Source organism: Tilletiopsis washingtonensis, assembly GCF_003144115.1.
Source record: "Tilletiopsis washingtonensis strain MCA 4186 unplaced genomic scaffold FA09scaffold_17, whole genome shotgun sequence".
Classification (NCBI taxonomy): Eukaryota; Fungi; Basidiomycota; class Exobasidiomycetes; order Entylomatales; genus Tilletiopsis; species Tilletiopsis washingtonensis.
The window spans coordinates 562,691-583,204 of record NW_020312014.1 but is presented as its reverse complement, the minus strand read 5'-3'; the positions used below and the strand labels follow the sequence as shown (position 1 = coordinate 583,204).

The window sequence follows — 20,514 nt, the reverse complement described above, 5'->3', positions numbered from 1 at the left end:
CCTAACCCTAACCCTAACCCTAACCCTAACCCTAACCCTAACCCTAACCCTAACCCTAACCCTAACCCTAACCCTAACCCTAACCCTAACCCTAAGACTTTTTATGCTCAATATTCTCCGCTTGACCAGAGCTACGTGTAGCGTGTCTCATTTTCCGATCTGGAAATCATGTTGTGCTCATCATCTTGCAAATGGCGGCTGCCCCATGGGAGCAGCCAGACGCGTCAGCGCGAGAAAGATTTCCCGCGGGAGCGTGTGGGCGATTGGTGCTCAGTCACCCTCCGCGGCGAGGGTCCGGGCGCGCAGGCTTCTCGAGCGCCGACCTGGCAAAGGGCGCGCAGCGTGCTGCCCGCGCGTGGCGTGAGGGAGCAATCGAGGTGGAAGGCGCGCACCGGCGAGCGGCAAGTGGACTTCATTGCCAAGACACAGCTCCGTTGCGGCAGAAGCTCAGATGCGGCAAAGATGTGCCATTGCTGCTCACGTCGCATCGCTACTTCCGGCAACCTGGCCACGGGCAGCGATGCTCATCGCGCGCGTGACGGCCTGCACCGTAGGCGCGAGATACTGTCGTTTGGCGTCAGCCCTGCGTCGGCAAATTGGGGCGGCCGCAGCCGACTCACCGTGCGCACGCGCTCACGGCCAGCGCCGGGCTGCGCTTGCTCTGCCTCCTGCTCCACCTCGAGGCCACGCTCCCGCAGCTTGGCAATGCCCTCGAGCATGCGCGCCGCGCGTGCCGGCTGCTGCGCCAGCGCAGCCCAGTACTGCCGCAGGAACTCGTTGACCGCCGCGTGGTGCGCCACGACGGACTTCTGCACGCTCTCTGGCAGCAGGTCTGGTCGTGGAGTGAGCAGGTGAACCACGGCGGCAGGATGAGCTAGCTCACCAGTCTTGGTGCTCGCACGCGCTGCGGCTCGTGTGCTGATCGAGTGCAGCATCACACGCATGGCGCCGGCCGTTCCCTGCGCCTTGAAGTCGCCGAGCGCCGATTGCCAGGCGAGGAGCTCGCTGCTGCCGTCTGCGGCGAGGGCTTTTCGCAGCGTCTGCGTGTCGTCGATGAGCTCACAGGCAGACTGACGAAGTCCATTGAGCACTCACCTCGTCGCTCAGCGCGTCACCTGCGCCCGGCTCGCTCGCGCCGGCTCGCCGTTCAAACAAGCCTCGCCGGCCACGCATGTCCAGCGGCACGCCCCGAGCTTCGCCCTCGCCTCCCAGGTCGTCCATGCGGATGTCCTCCCAGTGGCCCGCGGCAGCAGGCCCGCCGTAGTCCTGCTCGATGCCGATCTTGCGCCGCTTGGCCCGGCTCGCCTCGTCCTGCGTGCCGAGCGCGTCGTCGAGCAGCGAGGTGCTGTGCTCGTTGAAGCGGCGCATGAGCGGCAGCGCCGACCGCGACGACCCGGCGCGCATGGTGAAGTCGGCCGCGTTGCCCGTCTCCTGGTGGTCCTCGGCCGTGGCGCCGAGGTCGAGAAACGCATCGTGCGGGTTGTGCTGGCGGCGGGGCTCGATCTCTGCTCGAGTGTCAGTGCGACGTCTCAAGCGTGTGGCGCACGACTCACGGTCGTCTTCGTCTTTCTCGAGGTACCGGTCGAGGATCTCGTCGTCCTTGAAGATGTGCTCATTGGCTGCCGAACGCGCAGACGTGCGCAGGCGGTGGTACAGACGCGACTGGAAGTAGCGTGTCCAGAAGCTCGGCTCGTCCATCTGTGTGTGTAGCGTCAGCCGCAGGCGAGAGCACAGAGAGAGAGGTGGCGGGCGTCCGCCTCTACTGATTGACCAGGCCGCCGTACACCAGCTTCGGCACTCACCACAGACGGCACATTCTCCTCCCACGCCCGCCGCACCACGGGGTACTGCTCGAAGAGGTCGCGCTTGAGCTGCGGCGTGACCTCGACGCGCATCTCGCCGCGCTCGTCGGTGCGCGGCTTGGGGTCGGCGATGCGGGCATTGCGGCCCCGGCGCTGCTCGGTGGCCGCGCGCTCGGCATTGAGGAGGGCGGTGCGCGTGGGATGCGACCAGAACTCGGCGTCCGACAGGGCATGCGACATGACGAGGTCGCGATGCAGTGCCGCCAGCGCAGGGTTGGCCATCAGCACGCGGTAGCGCAGCTCGAGCTCTGGCTTGACGCCCTTCTTGCCGCCTGCCGCTGCGGCAGGCTGCGCGGCGGCAGCGCCAGAGGGCGACGCAGCAGAAGGAGCAGATGCAGCAGCGGCGACAGGTGCGGCTCCGCCGGCAGCAGCGCTTGGCCCCGCGGTGTCCTGCTCGCGGTTCGCTGCGACGACGGCGCTCAGCTGGTCCTTGACGCTGTCGCGCGAGCGCACGGCGGCGTCGGCGTCGTTTGCGTGCGGCGTAAAGTGCAGCATGGCCTTGGGGCGCCCGCCGATGCCCGGCGTGCCCGGCGCCACGACGACGAGCAGCGCCGCGCTGGCGGCGCCCGGCTTGCTGACGCTGAGGCCGGTGATGGCGCGCAGCGGCACATCGAGTGCCGCACTGGCCGCGGCCGAGCCGCTCGCCGAGGGCACCCACTGCAGATGCGTCGCGGTGATGCTGAGCGTGCCGGGCAGCTTGAGGTGCGACACGGCATAGCGCGCCGACGAGCCGGCAGCGGCTGCCATGGCGGGGCCTGGGACGAGGGTGCGACGTGTGGAGGCGCAGGTGCGTCGGCAGCTACTCCACGCAGCCGAGAGAGCCGTGCAGAGCAGGAAGAGAGGCGAGACGAGAGCGGCGCGGCGCAGCGATGCTGATGACAGCGTGCGGCCTGAAGGGACGGGACAGAAGCGAGTGAGCGAGTGCGCAGCGGTGGTGGTGGCAGGTGGAGGAGCACGACGGCTCGCCGCGCCGCCTTCTCGTCCGCCCGCCGTGCGGCGCGGCGGCGCTCGCCCGTGCATCGCCCGCCGCGCCGCACGCTGGTGCTCATCGTCCTGACATGGCGCCCCTCGCCTCACGCCTTCAGAGCGGCTTTCACTCCCGAAATCCACGCCTAATCTGCATGGGCGCATGGTCTGCGTGACCGCCCGTCTGCACGCCTCGGTGCGCTTCAGCTTCGGGTCGGGCGCTTTCCGGCCCGTCGCGCGCCTGCGTTTGGCAGCCTTGCGCCCCAGGCGGGAAGCCTGTTTGCCTTTTCGCGTTCCATGCCTTCGCCTCGCCCGTGCTCAACCTCAAGTGAGGCAGGCGCAGCTCTTTCGCCTGCAGGCAGCGTCAGCGGCAACAGCGCAGCATTCAGCACGCACGACGAGTGAGAGCTCTGAGCGCTGTGCTGAGTCTGCATGCTGGAGAGGTGTGCGCCGAGCGTCATCTGCGCCTGCATGCTGGCGGAACAGGGCATCGGAGCAGGAGCTGCAGCTGGGTGCTGTGAGCGTCGATGTCATGCGGGAGCGCTTTGCGGCGAACTGCGCAGCCCAATCGGGCGCAGCGGCGCAGGCTTGCCCATGAGCTGGCGGCGCCGCGCGGCGGTGCGGCGGGCCATGTCGCCTCGGCGCGCCGCGCTCACACGCCCCCTGGCAGCGCCTCGCAGCCGCCGCGCCAGCCCGAGGGGGGCACGCGTCCCAATCCAGCAGCCGTACCTCAGCACGGCCCGATGGAGTAGGCAGGCAGCTTCTGACGGCGTTCGCCGAAGCTCGGCCAGGGGCCGGCGTGAGAGCTGCTGCTGTCAGCGCCGCAGCATCGCCGAGCTCGGCATCGAGGCGAGCGGCAGCACAGCGCAGGAGCAGAGCACAGACGCCGACATGGCGAAGCAGCGGCTGCGACCACGGCGATCGACGCACGGGAGCGCAGCTCAGCAGTTTCTCTCTGTGCGCCGGAGCGGATAACGAGTGGCGGACGGGCGCTGAGACGGCCAGCTGGCCGACGCCCTGCCGTCCTCTTAAGAGCGCCGCCTCGCTGCGTCCTCGCTCCCCGCCCCATCCCCTTACCACTCGTCACTCTACTCCTTCTCTCTCTCGTCCCGGACCACCGTCCTTGTCTCTCACCCGCTCCCGCCCTGCCTTCTGCCCGACTCTCCTGATCCACCGCACTTCACCACCATGGCGACGCTCATCCCCAGCGACCCGCTGACGGCGTCGGTCATCGAGGTAAGTCGCGTGCCAGCCGCTGCTCGGCGCCCGTCTCACACATGCCTGCTCAGTTCGTCAACGCCTCGAACACGCTGCTCATCTTCGGCTGCGTCGCCTTCGCCATCGTCATCTGGGAGGCGCTCATCCACTGCGCCGCCGACGTGCGCGTGGCGCGCGAGTGGAAGGCGCAGAGCACGCCTGCCAACCTCATCTACTTTACCTGCCGGTGAGACGTGTGCGGCGAGGCGCTCTGCATGTGTGCATGCTGATCTCCTCGCGCCCACAGCTGGTCCGGCGTCGGCGCCGTCATCTGCTACATGCTGGCGTGCAACCTCGGCGCGCTCGACGCCGGCTGCCAGCCCGTCTTTCGCGCCTTCTACGTCTTCTCGGCCATGACGTTCCTCGCGTACGGCTCGATGTTCTCGCTGCGCATGCTGGCGTGCAACGACATGAACCGCCCGCTCGGCGTCGTCGCCGGCTGCACCGTGCTCGCCATCTCGGCGTGGATCCTCGCCGGCAGCCTCACCAACATCAAGGTCAACCAGAATCCGTTCCGCTTCGACAACGGCGACGGCCTGCGCTCGTGCCTCGCCACGGTGCAGAACCAGAACACGCAGGGGGTGAGTCGCGGCGCGTGGTGCACGCGAGCCCATCACTGACTCGCCGTTCAGCTCGTCTACCTGCTGCCCGCCCTCGCCGACACGGCGATCCTCTTCGCCACCATCTGGGGCGTGACGCGCAACAAGGCCACGAGCAAAGTCAAGGCCGCGCTCATCATGGAGAACGTCTCCTTCTACATTGTGCGTGGGTGGATCGTGCGTATCGCGACTAAGCGTGCCCGGCGCCGTGCTCACCATGCATTGCCAGGTCGTCACGCTCGTCAACCTCATCGTCGGCATCATGATGTTCACCGACGCCGCGTTCGTCTGGAAGGCGTCGTTTGGCTGCCTCGCCGAGGCCCTGAGGTGAGTGAGAGTGGCTCACATCGTCCGTACGCCGCTCACCTCGCGCCGCCAGCTCCGTCCTGCCGTGCCGCATCTTCCTGCACCTGCGCTCCGTCGCCAACGAGACGCTCACGCCGTCGCCGCACTCGTCGCCGCGCAAGTCGCTTTCGGCGATCCTGCGCGCGCAGCGCGGCGGCAAGGGCGCCAGCTCGGGCGGCGAGGACCCGCTCATCGTCACGCAGCTCGCCTACTCGCCGTCGGGCACGTCGTCGACGGGCGGCTGCGGCGACACCGGCTCGACGCACACCAAGACGCCGCCGTCGAGCCCGAGCATCGCGCGCAAGAAGGCGCCGATTGCGTCGGACGCCGAGCTGCGCGAGACTGACTCGGTCTTTCAGATGAGCTCGTTCACGAGCAACGCGTAGCTCTGCCGCAAGCACGGCCTCGAGCACGCACCGCTGTTCCGTTCCCCACCCCGTCCGTCCCACCGCCGTGTCCCTCCCAGCTTCCAGGCCGCGTCTGCCGCCTCGGTCTCTCCACTGCGTGGAGTGGGCCGAGCCCCGCACGAGCTAAGCTCCGCCGTCTGTCCTGTCACACTCTCTCCGTCCTGTACGTCTCCGCTGTCCGCACACCCATCGAATTGAAGAGTGGCTCGCCGGCTCGCACTCCGGCAGCGCACGCCCATCGGTCCGTTGTGTAGCGCGCCTGCATTCTGCATACAAAAATTTAGGCAGTCTACATACGCCGTGCATGTAAACAGCATGTGGATGGGCCTGCACGCGTGCATCTTTATGCGGGCTGTAGAGGCGCTACACGCAGGTGTGTAGGGTTTGTAGCGCTTGCAGATGTAGGCGTGGATGTAGGGTATGTAGAATAGCCAGTGTTGCTTACTGCATGCCGTGTGCGTGCCTTTTGTCTTGCTCTCTCCACTCTACACCTCACAAACCCCCATTGATCCTGCACGGGCTGCACAGCTCAATATGTGTCCTTCTTGCCCTCTCACCACCACCTCTGCACGCCATGACACTGCCCACTGCCAAAAGCGTTGGCCGCGCGCTCAACATAAAGCCCTCCTGCTGTCTTGCAGGCGCAGCTGTCTCCCTGAACCATGCAGGCCTCAAGCTCTCCCTGTGTCTTGCAGGTGCAGCTGTCCCTCCATCTTACAGGCAAAGTCCTCTCCCTCCATGCAGTCCTCTCTGTGCATATTGCGGCAGAACACAGGTGCTACAACACAACTCATGTGCCATGTGTGCTTGAGGCAAGACATGGTCATACAAGGGCGCAAACATCAAGACTGCAACAGGCTTGACCGCCTCAATTCACATCCCAATCACGCACCTTGAGCGCTCCAACATTGAGGTCATTGTACTCTTCCCCAATCACTACATGCACTATAGGCTCAAGAATGCCACTCATCTACTCAATCACCCTGGATTCCCCGACGGCTTGCCAGAGCCATTGGCACGATGGCAGCTGCGGGCGAGAGCCGCCAGCGAGGCGCGCAACCAGCTGCAAAGCACACAAAGCAAGGCACGGCTGCAAGACCTGGGTATACATCAGATTCTCCTCCTTCACACAGCGCCCGGAGGCACCGAGCGGCTGAGCGTCCGAGCGTGTGGGATGAAAACCTCGCAACGCCTCTCTCCTCCATGCTTGCCCCCGAGTCAAGTCTTCCAATCTCAATCATCTCCCTCGTCGCTCATCTCCCCCTCGTCCTCCTCGTCGCTTTCACCCTCATCCCCCATGCCCAACAGCGCCTCCTTGAGCGCATCGTCTGCCAGCCAGTCGAGCCCTGATTCCAGGACTAGGCCCTACAAATCGAACGGGTCAGTGCGAAGAGCAGAGAGGGAAGAGCGAAGAGCGCAGAGCGAAGAGCGAAGAGCGCAGAGCGAAGAGGAGCGCGGCAGAGGTCTTCGAACCGCCCAGTCATGCCGCCGAGTGCCCAATCCGAGAGGTGCTCGCTCGGCTTCGCACCGCGAGACGCACGCCTTGCTCCCCTCGAACATCTTGCCACGCATCATTCGCAGCCGGGAACCTCGCAGCTCAGCGGCTCAGCAGCTCCGCAGCTCGGCCGTAGGCAGCTTCGCAGCCTCATCCAACAGATCCCGCATCCTTCCGCATCCAGTCGATTTCTGTGCACTCCAGACTCACCCGCAGCACGCCTCTGACCATCTCTCTCTTGCCCCTAGCGGCGCCCAGTGCCTTCTCCAGCCTTCTCACTCTGGCGCCTTCGTCGCCCTGCAGTGCTCTCACTCGTGTCCTGCCGCTCTCCGGTCGTTGTTGAAGGGCGGCTAGGAGGCTCGATGTCTCGGTACGCTTGGCTGCGCAGTACGAGAGAGCGATCAGCGGGAGAGTTAAGAAGGTTCAGAGACGGCTGGACGCACCGGAGATGGAAGCGCCAACCTTCATACGCTCAGCTTTGAGACGAGACACTTCCCGCTCGAGTCGCAAATACTGCAGCGCCCTCGAGTCGCGCGCCCTCGCAAGCTCGCGCAGATCAGAGTGTGCCGAGAGTGCTGTCTCCTCCTCTCCGTCGAGTGGATCGAGATACGTGGTAGGGGCAGAGGAGGAGAGGGAGATGGAAAGGACAGACAGATCCGCCGCGCTTTCCATGCGTGTCAGCTCGACGAGCAGAACGCAGAGAGGGAGGGCAGGGCGCACCTGTTGACGACTGCATCTCTGGCCGCCTTCTCCGCCCTCTTCTTCTCCAGTGCCGCCTTACGCTGCGCTATCGCCTCGTCCAAGAAGTCCGCATCGACAATGTCGCGTCCGAAGCGCCGCGTGCTCTGTCCGTCCTTGCCCTGCGCCGAGCTCTGGGCGCGCCAGAAGTCGGCATAGGCGCTGCGCTGGGCGAGTGCGGCGGGACGAGCGAAGAGCTCGTGATGCAGGGCTTGTTGGAGCGGCGGGAGAGCGAGCGGTGAGGACTCGACGGCTGGGGCTGCGCGCGTGGGGAAGGGCATGCTGATGAGGAGCGGGGTGGGGTGGTGGTGGGAAGCAAGAGGCAGCCGCGTGTGTTGTTCTCGCCGCGCGGCGCTCGACGCGTCGTGCGGCTGCGACGCGTCACTTTACACGCTTCCTCTCGCACCTCCACCTCCCGCTCTCCTCATCGTCGCGCTGCTCGCTGCTCGATGTTCTCGCCGCCACTCTCCGCCCTTGCGCTGCCCTCGCGCCTCGCGCACCTGCATTCCTCTCCGCTGCTCGCGTCCGACATCCTGCTGCGGCCCGTGTCCGAGCTGAGCGCAGCGCTGCGCCTCGCCGAGCGCGACGTGCTCTTGCTGCAGCATGCCGCCGCAGAGGCGCTCGCGGGTCCCGCTGCATGTGTGGCAGAGGGACATGACGAGGAGCATGAGAGCGCTGGCGCGCTACTGCAGACGGGAGATGCACGCATCGATGCGCTGCTGGGCGGCGGCGTGCAGCGCGGCAGCCTCACCGAGCTCGTCGGCGAGAGGTGTGTGTGTCTTCCCTCGTGCTTCTCCACGCTCTGCTCACATTGTTGCACCAGCTCGTCAGGCAAGACACAGCTGCTGCTTCAGCTCGCAGTGCACACGGCGCTCGGACTTGCCTCTGCCTCACTTTCCTCTGCCTCTTCCACGCCGAGCTCCTCCTCGGCAGCAGGACGCGCTGCGAGGTGGCATGCTCCGCAAGGCGTAGCCTACCTCTCCACCTCCGGGCTTGCCTCCGCGTCGGCACTCGTGCGCCGCCTCGTCGAGATCAGCGATCATTCCGTTCTTGCTTCTCTGCGTCCTTCTTCCTCTGCTGCCTCCTCAGGCGCCGGCGCTGGGCGCGCCAAGCAGGCGAGGCCATCGGTCTACGAAGCCGAGGAAGTCGAGCTGGCGCGTGAACGCATGCTTGCGAATGTACACCTCGCATGCGTGGGCGATGGCGAGGCACTCGAACATGCTCTTCTCTACACGCTGCCTGCACTCATCCATCGCTGCTCTTCCGACGCAAAGGATGCAGCAGCGGCGCAGCAACGAGAAGAAGGAGGAGGTGGAGCGGCAGAGATAGGCCTGATCATCATCGACGATCTGCCCGCACTGTTTCAAGAGGACAACAACAGTGGCTCCATGTCGAGCCTGGTGGCGCGCTCCAGGATGCTCTTCGAGCTTGCGGACCGACTCAAAGTGCTCGCGCATTGCGGCGGCAGGGAGGACGCAAGCACAGTCTCCTCGACGTCTGCCGAGCACACAGCAACGACGCCGAAGCGCAGGCCTATCGCGGTCGTGGTAGTGAACCACGTCTCGGACGTCTTCGAGCGCGAACGGGCATTAGCCATCTCCTCAGGCCGAGAACTGCTCTCGCTCTCCTCCTCCGCGCCTGCCTCGCGCAGCATTGCCGACCTGCCGCGCACGCTGCGTACGGCGCGCGAAGCAGGCCTCGATGCGCCGCTGGCGTTCGTGCAGCAGGCCGCGACCTTCTCCGGTCTCTACGCGACCAACGATGCGCTGCTTGAGGCGCTCAGGCGCGGAGAAGATGCGCGAGGCATCGACGCTGCAACTTCGAGACTGAAACAGGCGGCACTGGGTCTGCCGTGGGTCAACGGCATCAACACGCGGCTCTTGCTCTCGAAGTCGCCGAGGAAGACTGCGGGAGGAGCGGGAGAAGAGGGAGAGGCGGGCAGGAAGGAGCAGCAAGTCAGTCGTGCCACGCTGCTGTTCTCGCCGTTCGCTAGCGCACAGAAGAGTGTACGCTTCGTGATCGGTCCTGGGGGCGTCAGGTCACTCGAGGAGGATGCAATCTGATGAGCTCGAGGACATGTGTGCATTGCGTGAAGTGCGTGCGAGGAATGGCGAGAGTATCACACGAGGAGAGTCGGCGCGAGGACCCTAGCTTCGCATCAGTGCGTCGACGATGTGCGGCACGCGCAGGCGCCGCAGGTCGGTGTACGTCTGTCCATCGCCGACGAGCGCAATCGGCAGTCCCGTGGCGGACGTAATCGTCAACGCCGTGCCCACCTGGTCCGCCACCGCGTCCCACTTCGTCAACAGCAGCGCATCCAAGCCGCGCGGGTCGGCCACTCCGCTGAAGTTCTTCAGCGCCTCGTTGAAGCCCACGACCTGCGCCTGCGCCTCGTTGCCGACGATGGCCTCGCCGACGAAGATGACCTTGTCGGGCTTGTTGATCGAGACGAGCTTTGCAAGTGCGCGCATCAGAGGCTCGTTGCCCTGCTGTCGGCCCGCAGAGTCGATGACGACGACATCAAAGTGTTCCTTCTTGGCGTACGCCAGCGCCTCCTTGGCGATGCCCGCCGCATCTTTGCCGTATCCGCGCTCGAACAGCTCCAGCTTGGCCTTGCCGTCCGCCGTGCCATCGGCGACACGCTCGCCTCCCACATCCAGCTGACCGAGGTTGCGCACGTGCACGCGCAGCTGTTCGACGGCGCCGGATCTGAACGTGTCGCATGCGGCAATGAGCACGCGGAGACGGTTCTGAAGCAGCCAGAAGCAGACTTTGGCAAGCGACGTCGACTTGCCGACGCCGTTGACGCCGACGAAGGCCATCGAGTATGGCTCGAGTGCCTCCTCGCTGCCTTTGCTGCCGACGGCGCCTGCGCGCGCCGCCAGTCCGCGTTGCCGCTTCTGCGCAATCTCGACGAGAATGTCTGTACTGCTCTTCGGCGTCAAGATGCGCGTGATGGCCTCTTCGAGCGCCTTGCGAACCTCGGTCTTGACACTGCCGAAGCTGCCGAGTTGACGGCCGACGAGCGAGCGCGAGACAGAGGCGCACAGTCGCTGCGCCACGTCGGCGGCGACATTCTTGCTCTGCAGGTGCGCTTGCATCGCCGAAAGTGCCGGCGCTACGTCCGCCTCGGTGAGAGCATGCGAGCCAGTCATGCGAGAGAAGAAGCCACCTGAGGCGTTGTTGCTGCTGCCTAGTGCAGGCGCGAAGCGGGAGAGGAATCCGCCTTTGCCTTCCTCCGCCTCGTCTTCCTCGTCGTCCGAGTCGCCGTCGGGCAGGACATCTGCTACTTCATAAGCTCCATCCTCGCCCTTCTTTCCCATGCTCTTCTCGTCGATCCATCCCTCCAGCGTGCCCTTCTCCTCGTCCTTCGCGCCTCCATCCTGCGTCTTGCTGCTAAAGTCCAACGCCTCGACGTGCTTCTCCGACACCTTGCCGCCCTCCCATCTGCGCATCTCCTTCGCCGGCGCCTTCGACTTCTTGCTCGGCGTATTGCTGACACTCTCCGTGCCGCTGCCCGGCGTGCCTGGCGTCTCGGTCCCGCCGGCACGAGCGCTGACTTTCCGACTGACCTGCCGACGACCCGCAGGGCCCTTGCCGCCCCTTCCGCCTCCCAATTCCGCAGCCTTGAGCCGCGCCTTGAGGGCTTCAACGTTCTTCGCTATCTCTGCTCCATCGCCACGCGCGTTCTTCTCGGGCGTGTCGGTGCCAGTCGCAGCTCCGTCCGTGTCTTCGCCGCCCTCGGCCGTCTGCGTCGAGTCGGCGCGCTCCAGCAGCGGCGCATTGCGGCGCGCAGCAGCTGCAGAGCCACGCTCCAGCTCGCGCAGCGTGCGCGTGAACGTCTCCTCCCAGGCCTTGAGGCCCTCGGCGAAGGAGCGCCGCAGGGAGGAGGAGAGTGCAGAGGTGGAGTTGCGAGAGTGGGCGAGAAGAGCGCGGAGGAAGGGAGTGAAGAGATCGAGGAAGAGGGCCTTGACGCGAGCGAGCAGATCGGGAATGTAGGCGAGCTGCAGGATGCGTTGGTACACGACCTGCCCATGCGCATCTCATCAGCCATGCGAGCGCAGCACTGGGACAGAGGCACACGCACGACAAAGACGAGATCGAGGTCGTTTGCGCGCGTCCAGCGCAGCGCATAGCCGTCCTTCTCCCAGCGCTCGTCGGCCACGCGCTCCTCGACAAAGGCGTGGCGCACGAGCGCATCGACTGCGGCCGACGCACTGGCAGCCTGCGCCGAAGACGGCGGCGTGAAGGAGCGCGACCAGAGCACCGTGCCGGCTGAGCACGCCAGCAGAGTCAGTGAAAGAGCGAGAGCGACGGGCGAGGAGCACGCACTGCGGGTGAAGATGGTGAAGTGGTCGAGCATGCTAGCGGCTGGGCGCAGCGCGGATGGCCAGACGAGAGGTGGAAGTTGGGGATGAGCAGGTGGAGAAGAAGCAGCCGCCACGACGGCGCGCCAAGTCGCCGCCGCCGCCAGCGCTCCCAGCCCCGCATGCCGTCCGTGCGGGCGCGCATCACGTGCCGCTCCCACGCTGCCTGGGAGCATCCCCTCCGACCCCTCGCTTGGCCTCTCCTCGAGAAGCCTGCGCTCTCTCCTCTGCACCATCACATCATGTCGAGCTCTCAGTCGATCAGCTGCAGGCAAAGCTTCTCGCTGCTTGCTCGCTGAGGCAGCCCGACGGGCCGACGGTCATGGTCGGCCTGCTGCGCGCGCGCGCGTACGCCGCGCCCCGCCCGAGGTGCCGCCCTCTCGCGTCTCAACGGCCACACCCGCCGCCGCACCGCTCCGCCCAGGTCGGCATTCTCTCGGCAGCCGCAGATGCAGCCTGCAGTCAGCACCCAGACCGCAGCGCGCTGAGCCGCTGCTATCAGTGCAGCTTAGTCTGCACAGCGACGAGCGTGCGGCGCCACCGCACGCCGCGTCGCCACGGCCGCCGACGCAGCGCGCGAGGATGAGGCTCGGCCGCCGGCGGTAGCCGTTCAACGGCTCCCCTCTCACCGCTCTTCTCTCGTCAGTGGCAGCATCGGCCACGTCTTACGCCCGGCCTACGTCGACTGCAGCTTACAAGCGCTGTGCCTATGCATTCATGCTCGCGCTACCCGCCTTGTGCCGGTACATGCACAGCTTTGCCACGCTGACCAGCACCAGGCGCTCTGGCGGCTGCCAAGGGGACATCTTACTCTGCGAGCCTCGCTCTTCCTCCGCTTGCGAGCTGCTCGACAGCAAGGTTCAGCCGTCTCTGACGCTTCGCAAGCCTCGTAGAAGCTGTACCATCCCTTCCCTTGGCCGCCGTCGGTCCGTCCGTCGGTCCGGGCTGCGGCGCCGAGAGAGAGAGAGAGAGAGGGCAGTGCACATGGCCCGCTCAGCGCACGCCGCACAGCGCATGCTGCGCCTGGCACGCTGCCGCTGTCGCTGCACCTCTTTGCTCCGCTCTCCCTCTCTCTCTTCTTCCTCGAGCTCGAGCCCTCTCCCTCCAGCTCGTCTGCCGCTGCCGCCTGCCGCTCAGCTTTCGCGCCGGTCACATTTCTCCGTCCACGCCTGCGCGCTCCGGCTCTGGCCGCCGCTGCGACAGGCCGAGAGACGTTGTCCAACCTTGCTGCCGCACGCCGCAGCTCCTCTGTCCGCCGGCCTCGTCTCCACTCGAAGGATCTCAGCGCTCTCGAGCAGAGCTTTGCTCGTCCGCTGCGCACGCGGTCCGGTGCCGCACACGCGTGCAGCAACGCAGCGCAGCAACCTTTCGTGCGCCCCCTGAGCACGCGTCGCCGCCCGCCTCGACTGCCTTCTCAGGACGGCCGAGAGACGCTCGTCGGACAGCCTGGCCCCGCAGGCCGACGCTCCGCACCCGACGCCGCTGCCTCGGCTTGCCTCTGCCCAGCCCAGCAGCTGCAGCGGCCTGCCTCAGCGCTCGGCACGCCGCTGCTCACCACATCTGCGCTCTGCCCTCCGCGGCGCCCGCGTCGACGCTGCTCGCTGCCTGACCACGCACCTGCACGCTCCTACGGCAGCAGCGCAAGCGGGTGTACCTGTTGTCGCGCATCTACCGCACCGGCCGCCCGTCGTGCCATCGGGCGGCTAGCTACTCCATCTTGCTCCCTGCTCCTCTCTTCTCACCTCATCATCCTCTCGCCCGATTCCCCCGCACCCGAGCTGCGGCGGGAGCTGTATAAGGTCGCAATGCCGAGCCCCTCGACCCGCTCGCTGCTCTCGCTCCAGCTCCTCTCCCTCTCCACCCTCCAGCCCTCGCCGCCGCCTCAAGCGTCACTCTCAAGCCTTTCTCCGTGCCCGCCGTGCGCATTGCCGTCAAGCTCTCTCAGTCGGCAGCACTCCTGCAGCACGACTCCCACCGCTGGCGCTCCGGCGCTCAACAACGAAATGCTTGCCTCTCAAGCACCCGGCGCCTCTTCGTCCATGGCTTCATCTACTCTCGAGCCGCAGCCCATGGTGGTGCAGCTCGAGCTAGACGTCGAGGCCGAGGAGCTCCTGCGCCTCCAACGACGAGACAAAGTCCGCGCTCGTCTTCGCACGCCCTGGCGTCGAGCTCCACTTGCTACTTTCGAGATGCGCGCTCCGCCCGTCCGGTCCGCTTCGCCTACTCCACAGCGTCGCTGCTCCTCTAGCATTGAAGGCCGACCTTGCGCGCCTACGCCGGGCGCTACTCCCGGCGCGAAGCGAGGCGTGGGAAAGGAGAAGTGGGAGAGATGTGTGGCGAAGTACACGATGCACGAGACGATCATGACGGATGCTGCACTGCTGCTGCCCTCGACTTACCAGGCAGTCGTTCAGGCGCTGCTCTCCGAATCGCAGCTGGAGTCAAGCAGCGCAGAGGCAGCCGTCGCGATCGTCAACGGCGCACCCGAATGGTCTTCGATCGACTTCGTTCGATGGGCGCGCAGCGAGTGGCGCTTTGGCTCGGCCGAGGAGGCTGTGGGCGAGACGGGAATCACGGCCAGAGGCACTGGAACGTGGGATGCTCTGCTCGTGAATGCCGCCAGTGGCAAGCCGGCCGTGCATCCGGAGCGTTTGTACGAGGTGCTCAAGTGGGCGTGAGTTGGGACGGCGTGGAGTTCCGGCTGAGCTAACACCTCGAGCGGCCTCGACAGTCACTCTCACGCTGACCCGGTGCAAGAATCCGCATCGGTGGAGAAGACTCGGGAGCGTCTCGAATCGCGCTACGCCAGGTGAGCTTTGTTCTTTCACCCAACGCGCAGCAGCTCGTGCTGACTGCAAGATGCTCGTAGCATTCCGACGTCGCTCATTGCGCAGTTCGTGGCGCTTTGCGGAACATGCAGCGCAAGACAAGCTCGAGAGCCGGAGCTTCCGGAGCTCGGCAATCTCAGTCCTATGAGTTGTCTGCCCTCGCCCGTGGCGTGCTTCAGCTCCCATCCTCCCGCTTCCCACGCAAGCAGCGCAGCGGGACCAAGCGCGCTGGTCCTCGAGGACGACGTCGATGTCGACGAAGAAGAAGAGTACACGCACAGCAGGCTACTCTCTATCCTGTCGCCTTTCGCTCCAGCTTCTATTCTTCAGTTGCCACAGGCGCAAGGCATGGATCGTCGTGATTCTGCAGACAGTCAAGTGTCCGCGGCCAGTAGTGCTCAGCCTCCGACTCCGCGCGATGAACGAGACGGCCTCTGGCCATCATCTTCGCCAACTGTGCTCGACAAGGCAAGCACCGAGGTCTCCTTCTCGCTGCCGTCTGTCTTTCAGCAGATTGCACCCTCGACAGGAGACGACTCCTTCTTCGGAGCACCGACCTGGAGCTCCTCAGATGCAGTGCTCGACGTGCCCACCGAGCTCGATCCGAGAAGATGGTGGTGGGAACAAGACGGCTGCAGTCTGGAGTCTCTCGACGCCTCCGACTCCACTGTACCTTCCTGCGACTCAGTCTCGCACGACGAGACACTCTACACTGCAGTATCCGAGCCCGCTCTGCATCGACGAGCCGCAGAGCTTGCAGCAGAGCGCCCAACCGCCAGCGCCTTTGTCTCATTTCGCACCGGCACCGAGCAAGCCCTCGAAGCACCGACCTTCTCGAACCGCATGCCTCCTCCGCCTGCGCTCTCCTTTGCAGCACCAGCATCGCCACGACGAAGAGCTCGCCTGAGCAGCGACGTCCCTTCGTCTGCGCCAAGCTGGCAGACCGAGTTTGGCAGCGTTGCAGCGGCGGACAGCGAGGTGCCGGCCAGCACATTGCATGCTTTGCTGGCGCAAGATGAGCAACGTCAGGTGCGCGAGGCGACGTTGACTCGACGAATGCAGCGCGCTGCTCGCCTGGCAGCGGCAGCAAGCGAAGAGCTAAGCAGTGTCGTGCCTACGCTCGAGTCATCATTGCCCACCACCACCGCAGTCAACTACGGTCCGCAGTTCGGAGCCGTCTTTGGAGCCGTGACTGGGGGAAGCGGGAACCTCTTCGATGGCTCTCGCTCGCAGATCGACGCTGCCGCAGTCGCGAAGCGTACCAAGTATGGCTCGCCGGATCTGGCCGTGTACCTTGCGCCAAGCTACGGCATCCCAAGCAGCGACACCACTCGTGTCGTCTCTTCGGCCTCGGCAACACTGCCACGACGTGCTGCGCCGTCCGCCACGGACCAGGCGACGTCGTTCGGCTCGTCGCCGGTAGTGCAAGGACTTGGTCTCGACGTTCCGCAGCTGCGAAGCACCGCAGAGCTACGCCGCCACACCGTCACAGGCGAGCGCACAAGTCCGCCGCTCAGTCGAGGTTCCTTCGATGCGCCGCCCTTGCCACAGCCGCCTTGCTACAGTCTGGCGGACGTGCCAAAGGCACGTGGTCGTTCTCGTGGCGCCTCGGTGCTGGATGCCAAGCCTGGCGGCATCGCAGAGCAGCAGCAGTCGCAGCGCGTCAAATGGGACGGAGTGGACCCTTTCGAGCATCTGTCGGGCGCTCAGCGACTCGTGCTGTCTCAAGTCGCCACGCTGATGGCGCAGCAGAATCTGGCCTCCGAGAGCTCGCACAGCGACGATTGCGACGAGATGGTCATCCCGATCATCTCGACGATTCCCGTCGACACGCAGGTCCAGGAGATCACTCCACCAGAGTCGGAGCCGTCGGCAGAGTCAGACCTTCTGCGCCTTGCGCAGCTCGAAGCTGAGATCAAGATGATCAAGGCGAGACAGGCTCGCCTGCAACCGCTTCCCATTGCCGGTCAGACGCATCACGCACGCGAGCGAGCTCGACACGAGGCAGACCAGACGCTGTCTAGTGCCGCCTCATCCGACCTCGAGCTCTCTCGCGACATGAGCCTCTGCAACATCTCCTCCGGCGACGGTCGACGTCTTCGCGGTCCCAGCTCTGCTCGCCGTTCCATCTTGTCCCGCAGTACCTCGCTCCGCGCTTCGCCGGACATGCATGCCTCCTGGTCCTGCTCCATGACGCAGAGCGCCTCGTTCGAAACGCTCGCCTCGGCATCAAGCGTACTCGTGGACGGCGTACCGCTGCATCAGGTCGACCCGCGCTCTCCTGCGCGGCGCCGTATTGGCTCTACCTCGCTGTGCGAAGTGGCAGAGTATGCGTGCAGCGATGAACTGGGCGACAACGACCTGCTGCTGCCGCGTCTGCGGTTCGTCGAACTGCCGATTGACGAGCCAATCTGCTCCACGCCCGCTGCTGCGGAGACAGCCGGCGCGAAGCTTGGTCGACGACACCCGACGGCCACCGCTGCCTCTCGTCGCGAGCGCAGCAGCATCAGTCTGGCGGCGCACCACGAGCCGCTTGCTTTGCTCTGCGCTCAACGCTCTCTGCGCGGTCTGCCCGCAAGGTCGCTCAGCACCGCAACAACGAGCGCGGCACAGGCGACCGCGATGCCCGCACGCAGTCCACTCAGCGAGGTCGCACTGCCCGCTGCTCCTGCAGCGCCCGAGGCGGCGGATCTCTGGGCCGACTTCTCCGGCGAGTACACCGACGAGTCATTCACCGGCGGAGCTGGGGCACTCGTGGCGAGCGTGCCGAGCGGCGTCTCCTCGGCTGCCATGGCGCACGCAGCAGCCATCCTTGAGGCGGCCGTCGTCGATGCGCGTGCACCCACGACCACGAGCACTCCTGCCGCGGCAGCCAAGATGCTGCTTGCTCAGCAGCCACAGCAGCAGAGCTTCCTCGCAAAGGCCATCAGCTTGCTCAACGTCGCAGGCACGCCGTCGACGTCGCGCGTGCAGGCACAGACCTGAGCGGCCAGCGTCGCCTCACCATTCTTCTCTCCCTGATGTCCCGCGTCGAGCCCCACAGCTCCGCCACGCCTGTTCTCTTGATGTCTTCATGTCTCGCTCTCGTAATGCATCACGTCTCTCTGGCTCTCACCTCGCGTCGTCGCTCAGACTCGTGCCGCGCCTGTGATGAAGCATGACGATGTGATTCGACGCGGCCCGCATGAGCGTCCGCGTCCCCTTCCCCTCTCCTCTCTCAAAACGAAGCAAAGAGTCGTGACGGAAATCTATGGCTTGGCGCGCGCGACGATGCGGCCGCACGCGCCGTGGCAGATGGACGCTTAGCGGTAGCGGTGGATCCTAGGCGCGGCTCAGTCAGTGGGTGGCCAAAGGGACCGCATGGCGTGAGACGTCGGACTCACTCCTCCTTCTCGCGGCCGCGCATGAAGTCGGGCTCAGTGCCCTTGTAGCTGCGAGGGAGAGGCGAGCGTCAGCTCTGTCATGATCAAGCCGCAGCGCGCTGAACTCACTAGATGTCGGTCCAGAGCTCCTTGACATCCGGCTCCGGGCTCTGCTTGGCCTCCTCCACCGCCTGGTCCACCTCCTCCTTGGCCGCCTTGTCGACCTTCTTCAGCGTCGCCTCGTCCACCACGCCCCACTCGAGGATGCGGCTCTTGAGGCCCTGGATGGGGTCCGACGAGGAGCGCATGCTCTGGATCTCGTCGCGCGTGCGGTACGTGGTGCCGGGGTCCGAGAGCGAGTGGCCGCCGTAGCGGTAGGTGACGAGCTCCATGACGAGCGGGCCCTCGCCGGAGAGGACGAACTTGCTGGCGTGTGCCGTGGCGGCAGAGACGGCCAGCACGTCCATGGCGTTGACCTGCAGGCCGGGAATGACGTCGCCGCGCGTGTAGTACTGCGTGTTCATCGAGCTGCGCTCGGCCGATGTGCCCATGCCGTACTTGTTGTTCTCGCAGATGAAAACGCACGGCAGCTTCCACAGCTTGGCCATGTTGAAGGCCTCGAACACCTGACCCTGGTTCGAGGCGCCGTCGCCGTACATGGCAAACGTGGCGTCCTGCGTGCCGAGGTACTGCTGCGCAAAGGCAAGGCCGGCACCGACGGGCACCTGCGCGCCCACAATGCCGTTGCCGCCGAAGAACGTCGGCGTGAACCTGCGCTGCGGGTGAGCACGTGTGCGGCAGCAGAAGATGCAGCGCCCGCTGGCCTCACATGTGCATGCTGCCGCCCTTGCCCTTGCTGATGCCCGCCTCGCGGCCGAACAGCTCGGCAATGACACTCTTGATGGTGCCGCCGCGCTGCACGGTGAAGGGGTGGCAGCGGTAGGCGGTGATGAGCTTGTCGGACGGCTTCATTCCCGACTCCATGCCCACAGCCACGGCCTCCTGCGGGTGAAGGATGCGTCAGAGCTGTATCACAGAGCAGAGGGGCCAGCGCATCGCCGCGCAGTCTCGATGCGCAGTAGTCCGAGTCCGCATGTGCTCAGAAAGGCGCCGTGCACACGACGTGCGCTCGCCGCGGTCACGACATTGCATCGCCCTCATCGCATCGCCCTTCTGTGCTCGCACTACACCGCAGCGCCCTTCTACGCTCGCACACTGCACCGCATTGCTTGGCACTCACCTGGCCGATGGCGAGGTGGCAGAAGCCGCGGATGAGCTTCTGCTTGTAGAGCTGATCGGCGGCCATCTCCATGCGGCGCATCTTGACCATCTCGGTGTAGAGGTGGACGAGGTGGTCCTTGCTCGTCTCGATCTCGAGGGCGGGGATCTCGTGCTTGTAGCCCTTGAAGCTGGCCTCGTCGAGGTGCACCTTGAACTTCTCGCTGCCCGACGCCGGCACGTTGACGGGCGTGACGGAGGCGGCGGCGGTGATGTGCACGCTGCCGGCGTTGGAGGAGTCGACGGTGGTGCTGTGGGCGCGCACGCTGCCGAGGCGCTGCAGGGGAAAGGGTGTGAGCCATGAGGTGGAGCATGGCGCATCCAGCCACCGTCACGACTCACCGCAGCAGGCGCACGGAGCGCAGCACGCAGGCCGGCGACGGAGCGGAGGCTCGACATTGCGTGTGAGATGGGGTGGGGTGGGCGAGGGTGGGGATGGGGTGCAGAGCGAAGGAGCACCGCCAGCCAGATGAAGTGAGGCGCCGGCGTCAAAGCGCGCAGGCGAAATGCAGCGCCAGCGCCGAACGTTCGCGCCGAGCAAGCGCCGCACCGCGCGCGCGAAGGCAGCACCAGGCACGCCGCGGCACACGTCCGGCGCTGACCGACGGCCGCCGGCGGGCGCGCAGGCGCAGCGCCAGCACATGCAGCCCCAACAACGGCGGCGCGGCGGGCCACGGACCGGGCGCCGCCGCGTGGGAACAGCGCGCGGCGGTCACCTTCGAGGCGCCTCTTGGCAGCACTGCGAGGCCAGCCGCTCAGACAGCGCAGCGCAGCGGCCATGTCATGGACAGCTCCTGCCGCTGCTGCGGCACGCTTGCAGGCTCTGTGGGGTGCGATGGGCGTGTGCAGCGCTCGACGCAGCGACAGCGCGAGGCAGGGTCGAGGCGCAGCGCGGCCGTGCGCACCCTTGCTCGTTCTATTCATCTCGCAGACAGTCCACACAGTGGCGGGCCTGATCTCTGTGGAGAAGCATCTCGCTGCACGCCCACCGCATCAAGCACCTTACGGCG

General features: G+C 65.9%; 8 protein-coding genes across 8 annotated transcripts; 3 read left to right on the top strand and 5 right to left on the bottom strand.

Annotated features, from left to right (window-relative positions):
- Positions 1 to 172: 172 nt before the first annotated feature.
- FA09DRAFT_331396 (hypothetical protein) lies at positions 173 to 2,808 on the bottom strand. Its single transcript, XM_025743008.1, has 6 exons — positions 1,803 to 2,808; positions 1,554 to 1,698; positions 1,096 to 1,505; positions 884 to 1,040; positions 621 to 832; positions 173 to 564 (listed from the first exon to the last, which is right to left on the bottom strand). Exons 1-6 carry the CDS (start codon positions 2,607 to 2,609, stop codon positions 478 to 480), a joined length of 1,818 nt encoding a protein of 605 aa, XP_025596819.1. The 5' UTR covers positions 2,610 to 2,808; the 3' UTR covers positions 173 to 477.
- Positions 2,809 to 2,991: 183 nt separating this feature from the next.
- On the bottom strand, positions 2,992 to 3,355 carry FA09DRAFT_331394 (hypothetical protein). Its single transcript, XM_025743007.1, has one exon. It carries the CDS (start codon positions 3,299 to 3,301, stop codon positions 3,032 to 3,034), a length of 270 nt encoding a protein of 89 aa, XP_025596818.1. The 5' UTR covers positions 3,302 to 3,355; the 3' UTR covers positions 2,992 to 3,031.
- A 443-nt stretch (positions 3,356 to 3,798) lies between these two features.
- On the top strand, positions 3,799 to 5,487 carry FA09DRAFT_92858 (hypothetical protein). Its single transcript, XM_025745906.1, has 6 exons — positions 3,799 to 4,064; positions 4,118 to 4,272; positions 4,333 to 4,666; positions 4,718 to 4,846; positions 4,914 to 5,011; positions 5,064 to 5,487. Exons 1-6 carry the CDS (start codon positions 4,017 to 4,019, stop codon positions 5,413 to 5,415), a joined length of 1,116 nt encoding a protein of 371 aa, XP_025596817.1. The 5' UTR covers positions 3,799 to 4,016; the 3' UTR covers positions 5,416 to 5,487.
- A 934-nt stretch (positions 5,488 to 6,421) lies between these two features.
- On the bottom strand, positions 6,422 to 7,978 carry FA09DRAFT_331390 (hypothetical protein). The gene is made up of 4 exons (XM_025743006.1): positions 7,652 to 7,978; positions 7,375 to 7,595; positions 7,142 to 7,311; positions 6,422 to 6,801 (listed from the first exon to the last, which is right to left on the bottom strand). The coding sequence occupies exons 1-4, from the start codon at positions 7,948 to 7,950 to the stop codon at positions 6,670 to 6,672; spliced, it is 822 nt and encodes a 273-aa protein (XP_025596816.1). The 5' UTR covers positions 7,951 to 7,978; the 3' UTR covers positions 6,422 to 6,669.
- A 98-nt stretch (positions 7,979 to 8,076) lies between these two features.
- Positions 8,077 to 9,743, top strand: FA09DRAFT_331389 (P-loop containing nucleoside triphosphate hydrolase protein). The gene is made up of 2 exons (XM_025743005.1): positions 8,077 to 8,438; positions 8,493 to 9,743. The coding sequence occupies exons 1-2, from the start codon at positions 8,119 to 8,121 to the stop codon at positions 9,730 to 9,732; spliced, it is 1,560 nt and encodes a 519-aa protein (XP_025596815.1). The 5' UTR covers positions 8,077 to 8,118; the 3' UTR covers positions 9,733 to 9,743.
- Positions 9,737 to 12,076, bottom strand: FA09DRAFT_310807 (P-loop containing nucleoside triphosphate hydrolase protein). Its single transcript, XM_025740646.1, has 3 exons — positions 12,002 to 12,076; positions 11,757 to 11,944; positions 9,737 to 11,697 (listed from the first exon to the last, which is right to left on the bottom strand). The coding sequence occupies exons 1-3, from the start codon at positions 12,030 to 12,032 to the stop codon at positions 9,817 to 9,819; spliced, it is 2,100 nt and encodes a 699-aa protein (XP_025596814.1). The 5' UTR covers positions 12,033 to 12,076; the 3' UTR covers positions 9,737 to 9,816.
- Positions 12,077 to 13,630: 1,554 nt separating this feature from the next.
- FA09DRAFT_92734 (hypothetical protein) lies at positions 13,631 to 17,989 on the top strand. Its single transcript, XM_025745905.1, has 3 exons — positions 13,631 to 14,710; positions 14,768 to 14,845; positions 14,906 to 17,989. Exons 1-3 carry the CDS (start codon positions 13,842 to 13,844, stop codon positions 17,847 to 17,849), a joined length of 3,891 nt encoding a protein of 1,296 aa, XP_025596813.1. The 5' UTR covers positions 13,631 to 13,841; the 3' UTR covers positions 17,850 to 17,989.
- A 35-nt stretch (positions 17,990 to 18,024) lies between these two features.
- On the bottom strand, positions 18,025 to 19,938 carry FA09DRAFT_331385 (putative PDA1-pyruvate dehydrogenase alpha chain precursor). Its single transcript, XM_025743004.1, has 6 exons — positions 19,847 to 19,938; positions 19,467 to 19,781; positions 19,056 to 19,228; positions 18,356 to 18,997; positions 18,248 to 18,295; positions 18,025 to 18,185 (listed from the first exon to the last, which is right to left on the bottom strand). Exons 1-6 carry the CDS (start codon positions 19,901 to 19,903, stop codon positions 18,167 to 18,169), a joined length of 1,254 nt encoding a protein of 417 aa, XP_025596812.1. The 5' UTR covers positions 19,904 to 19,938; the 3' UTR covers positions 18,025 to 18,166.
- Between the last annotated feature and the right edge of the window lie 576 nt (positions 19,939 to 20,514).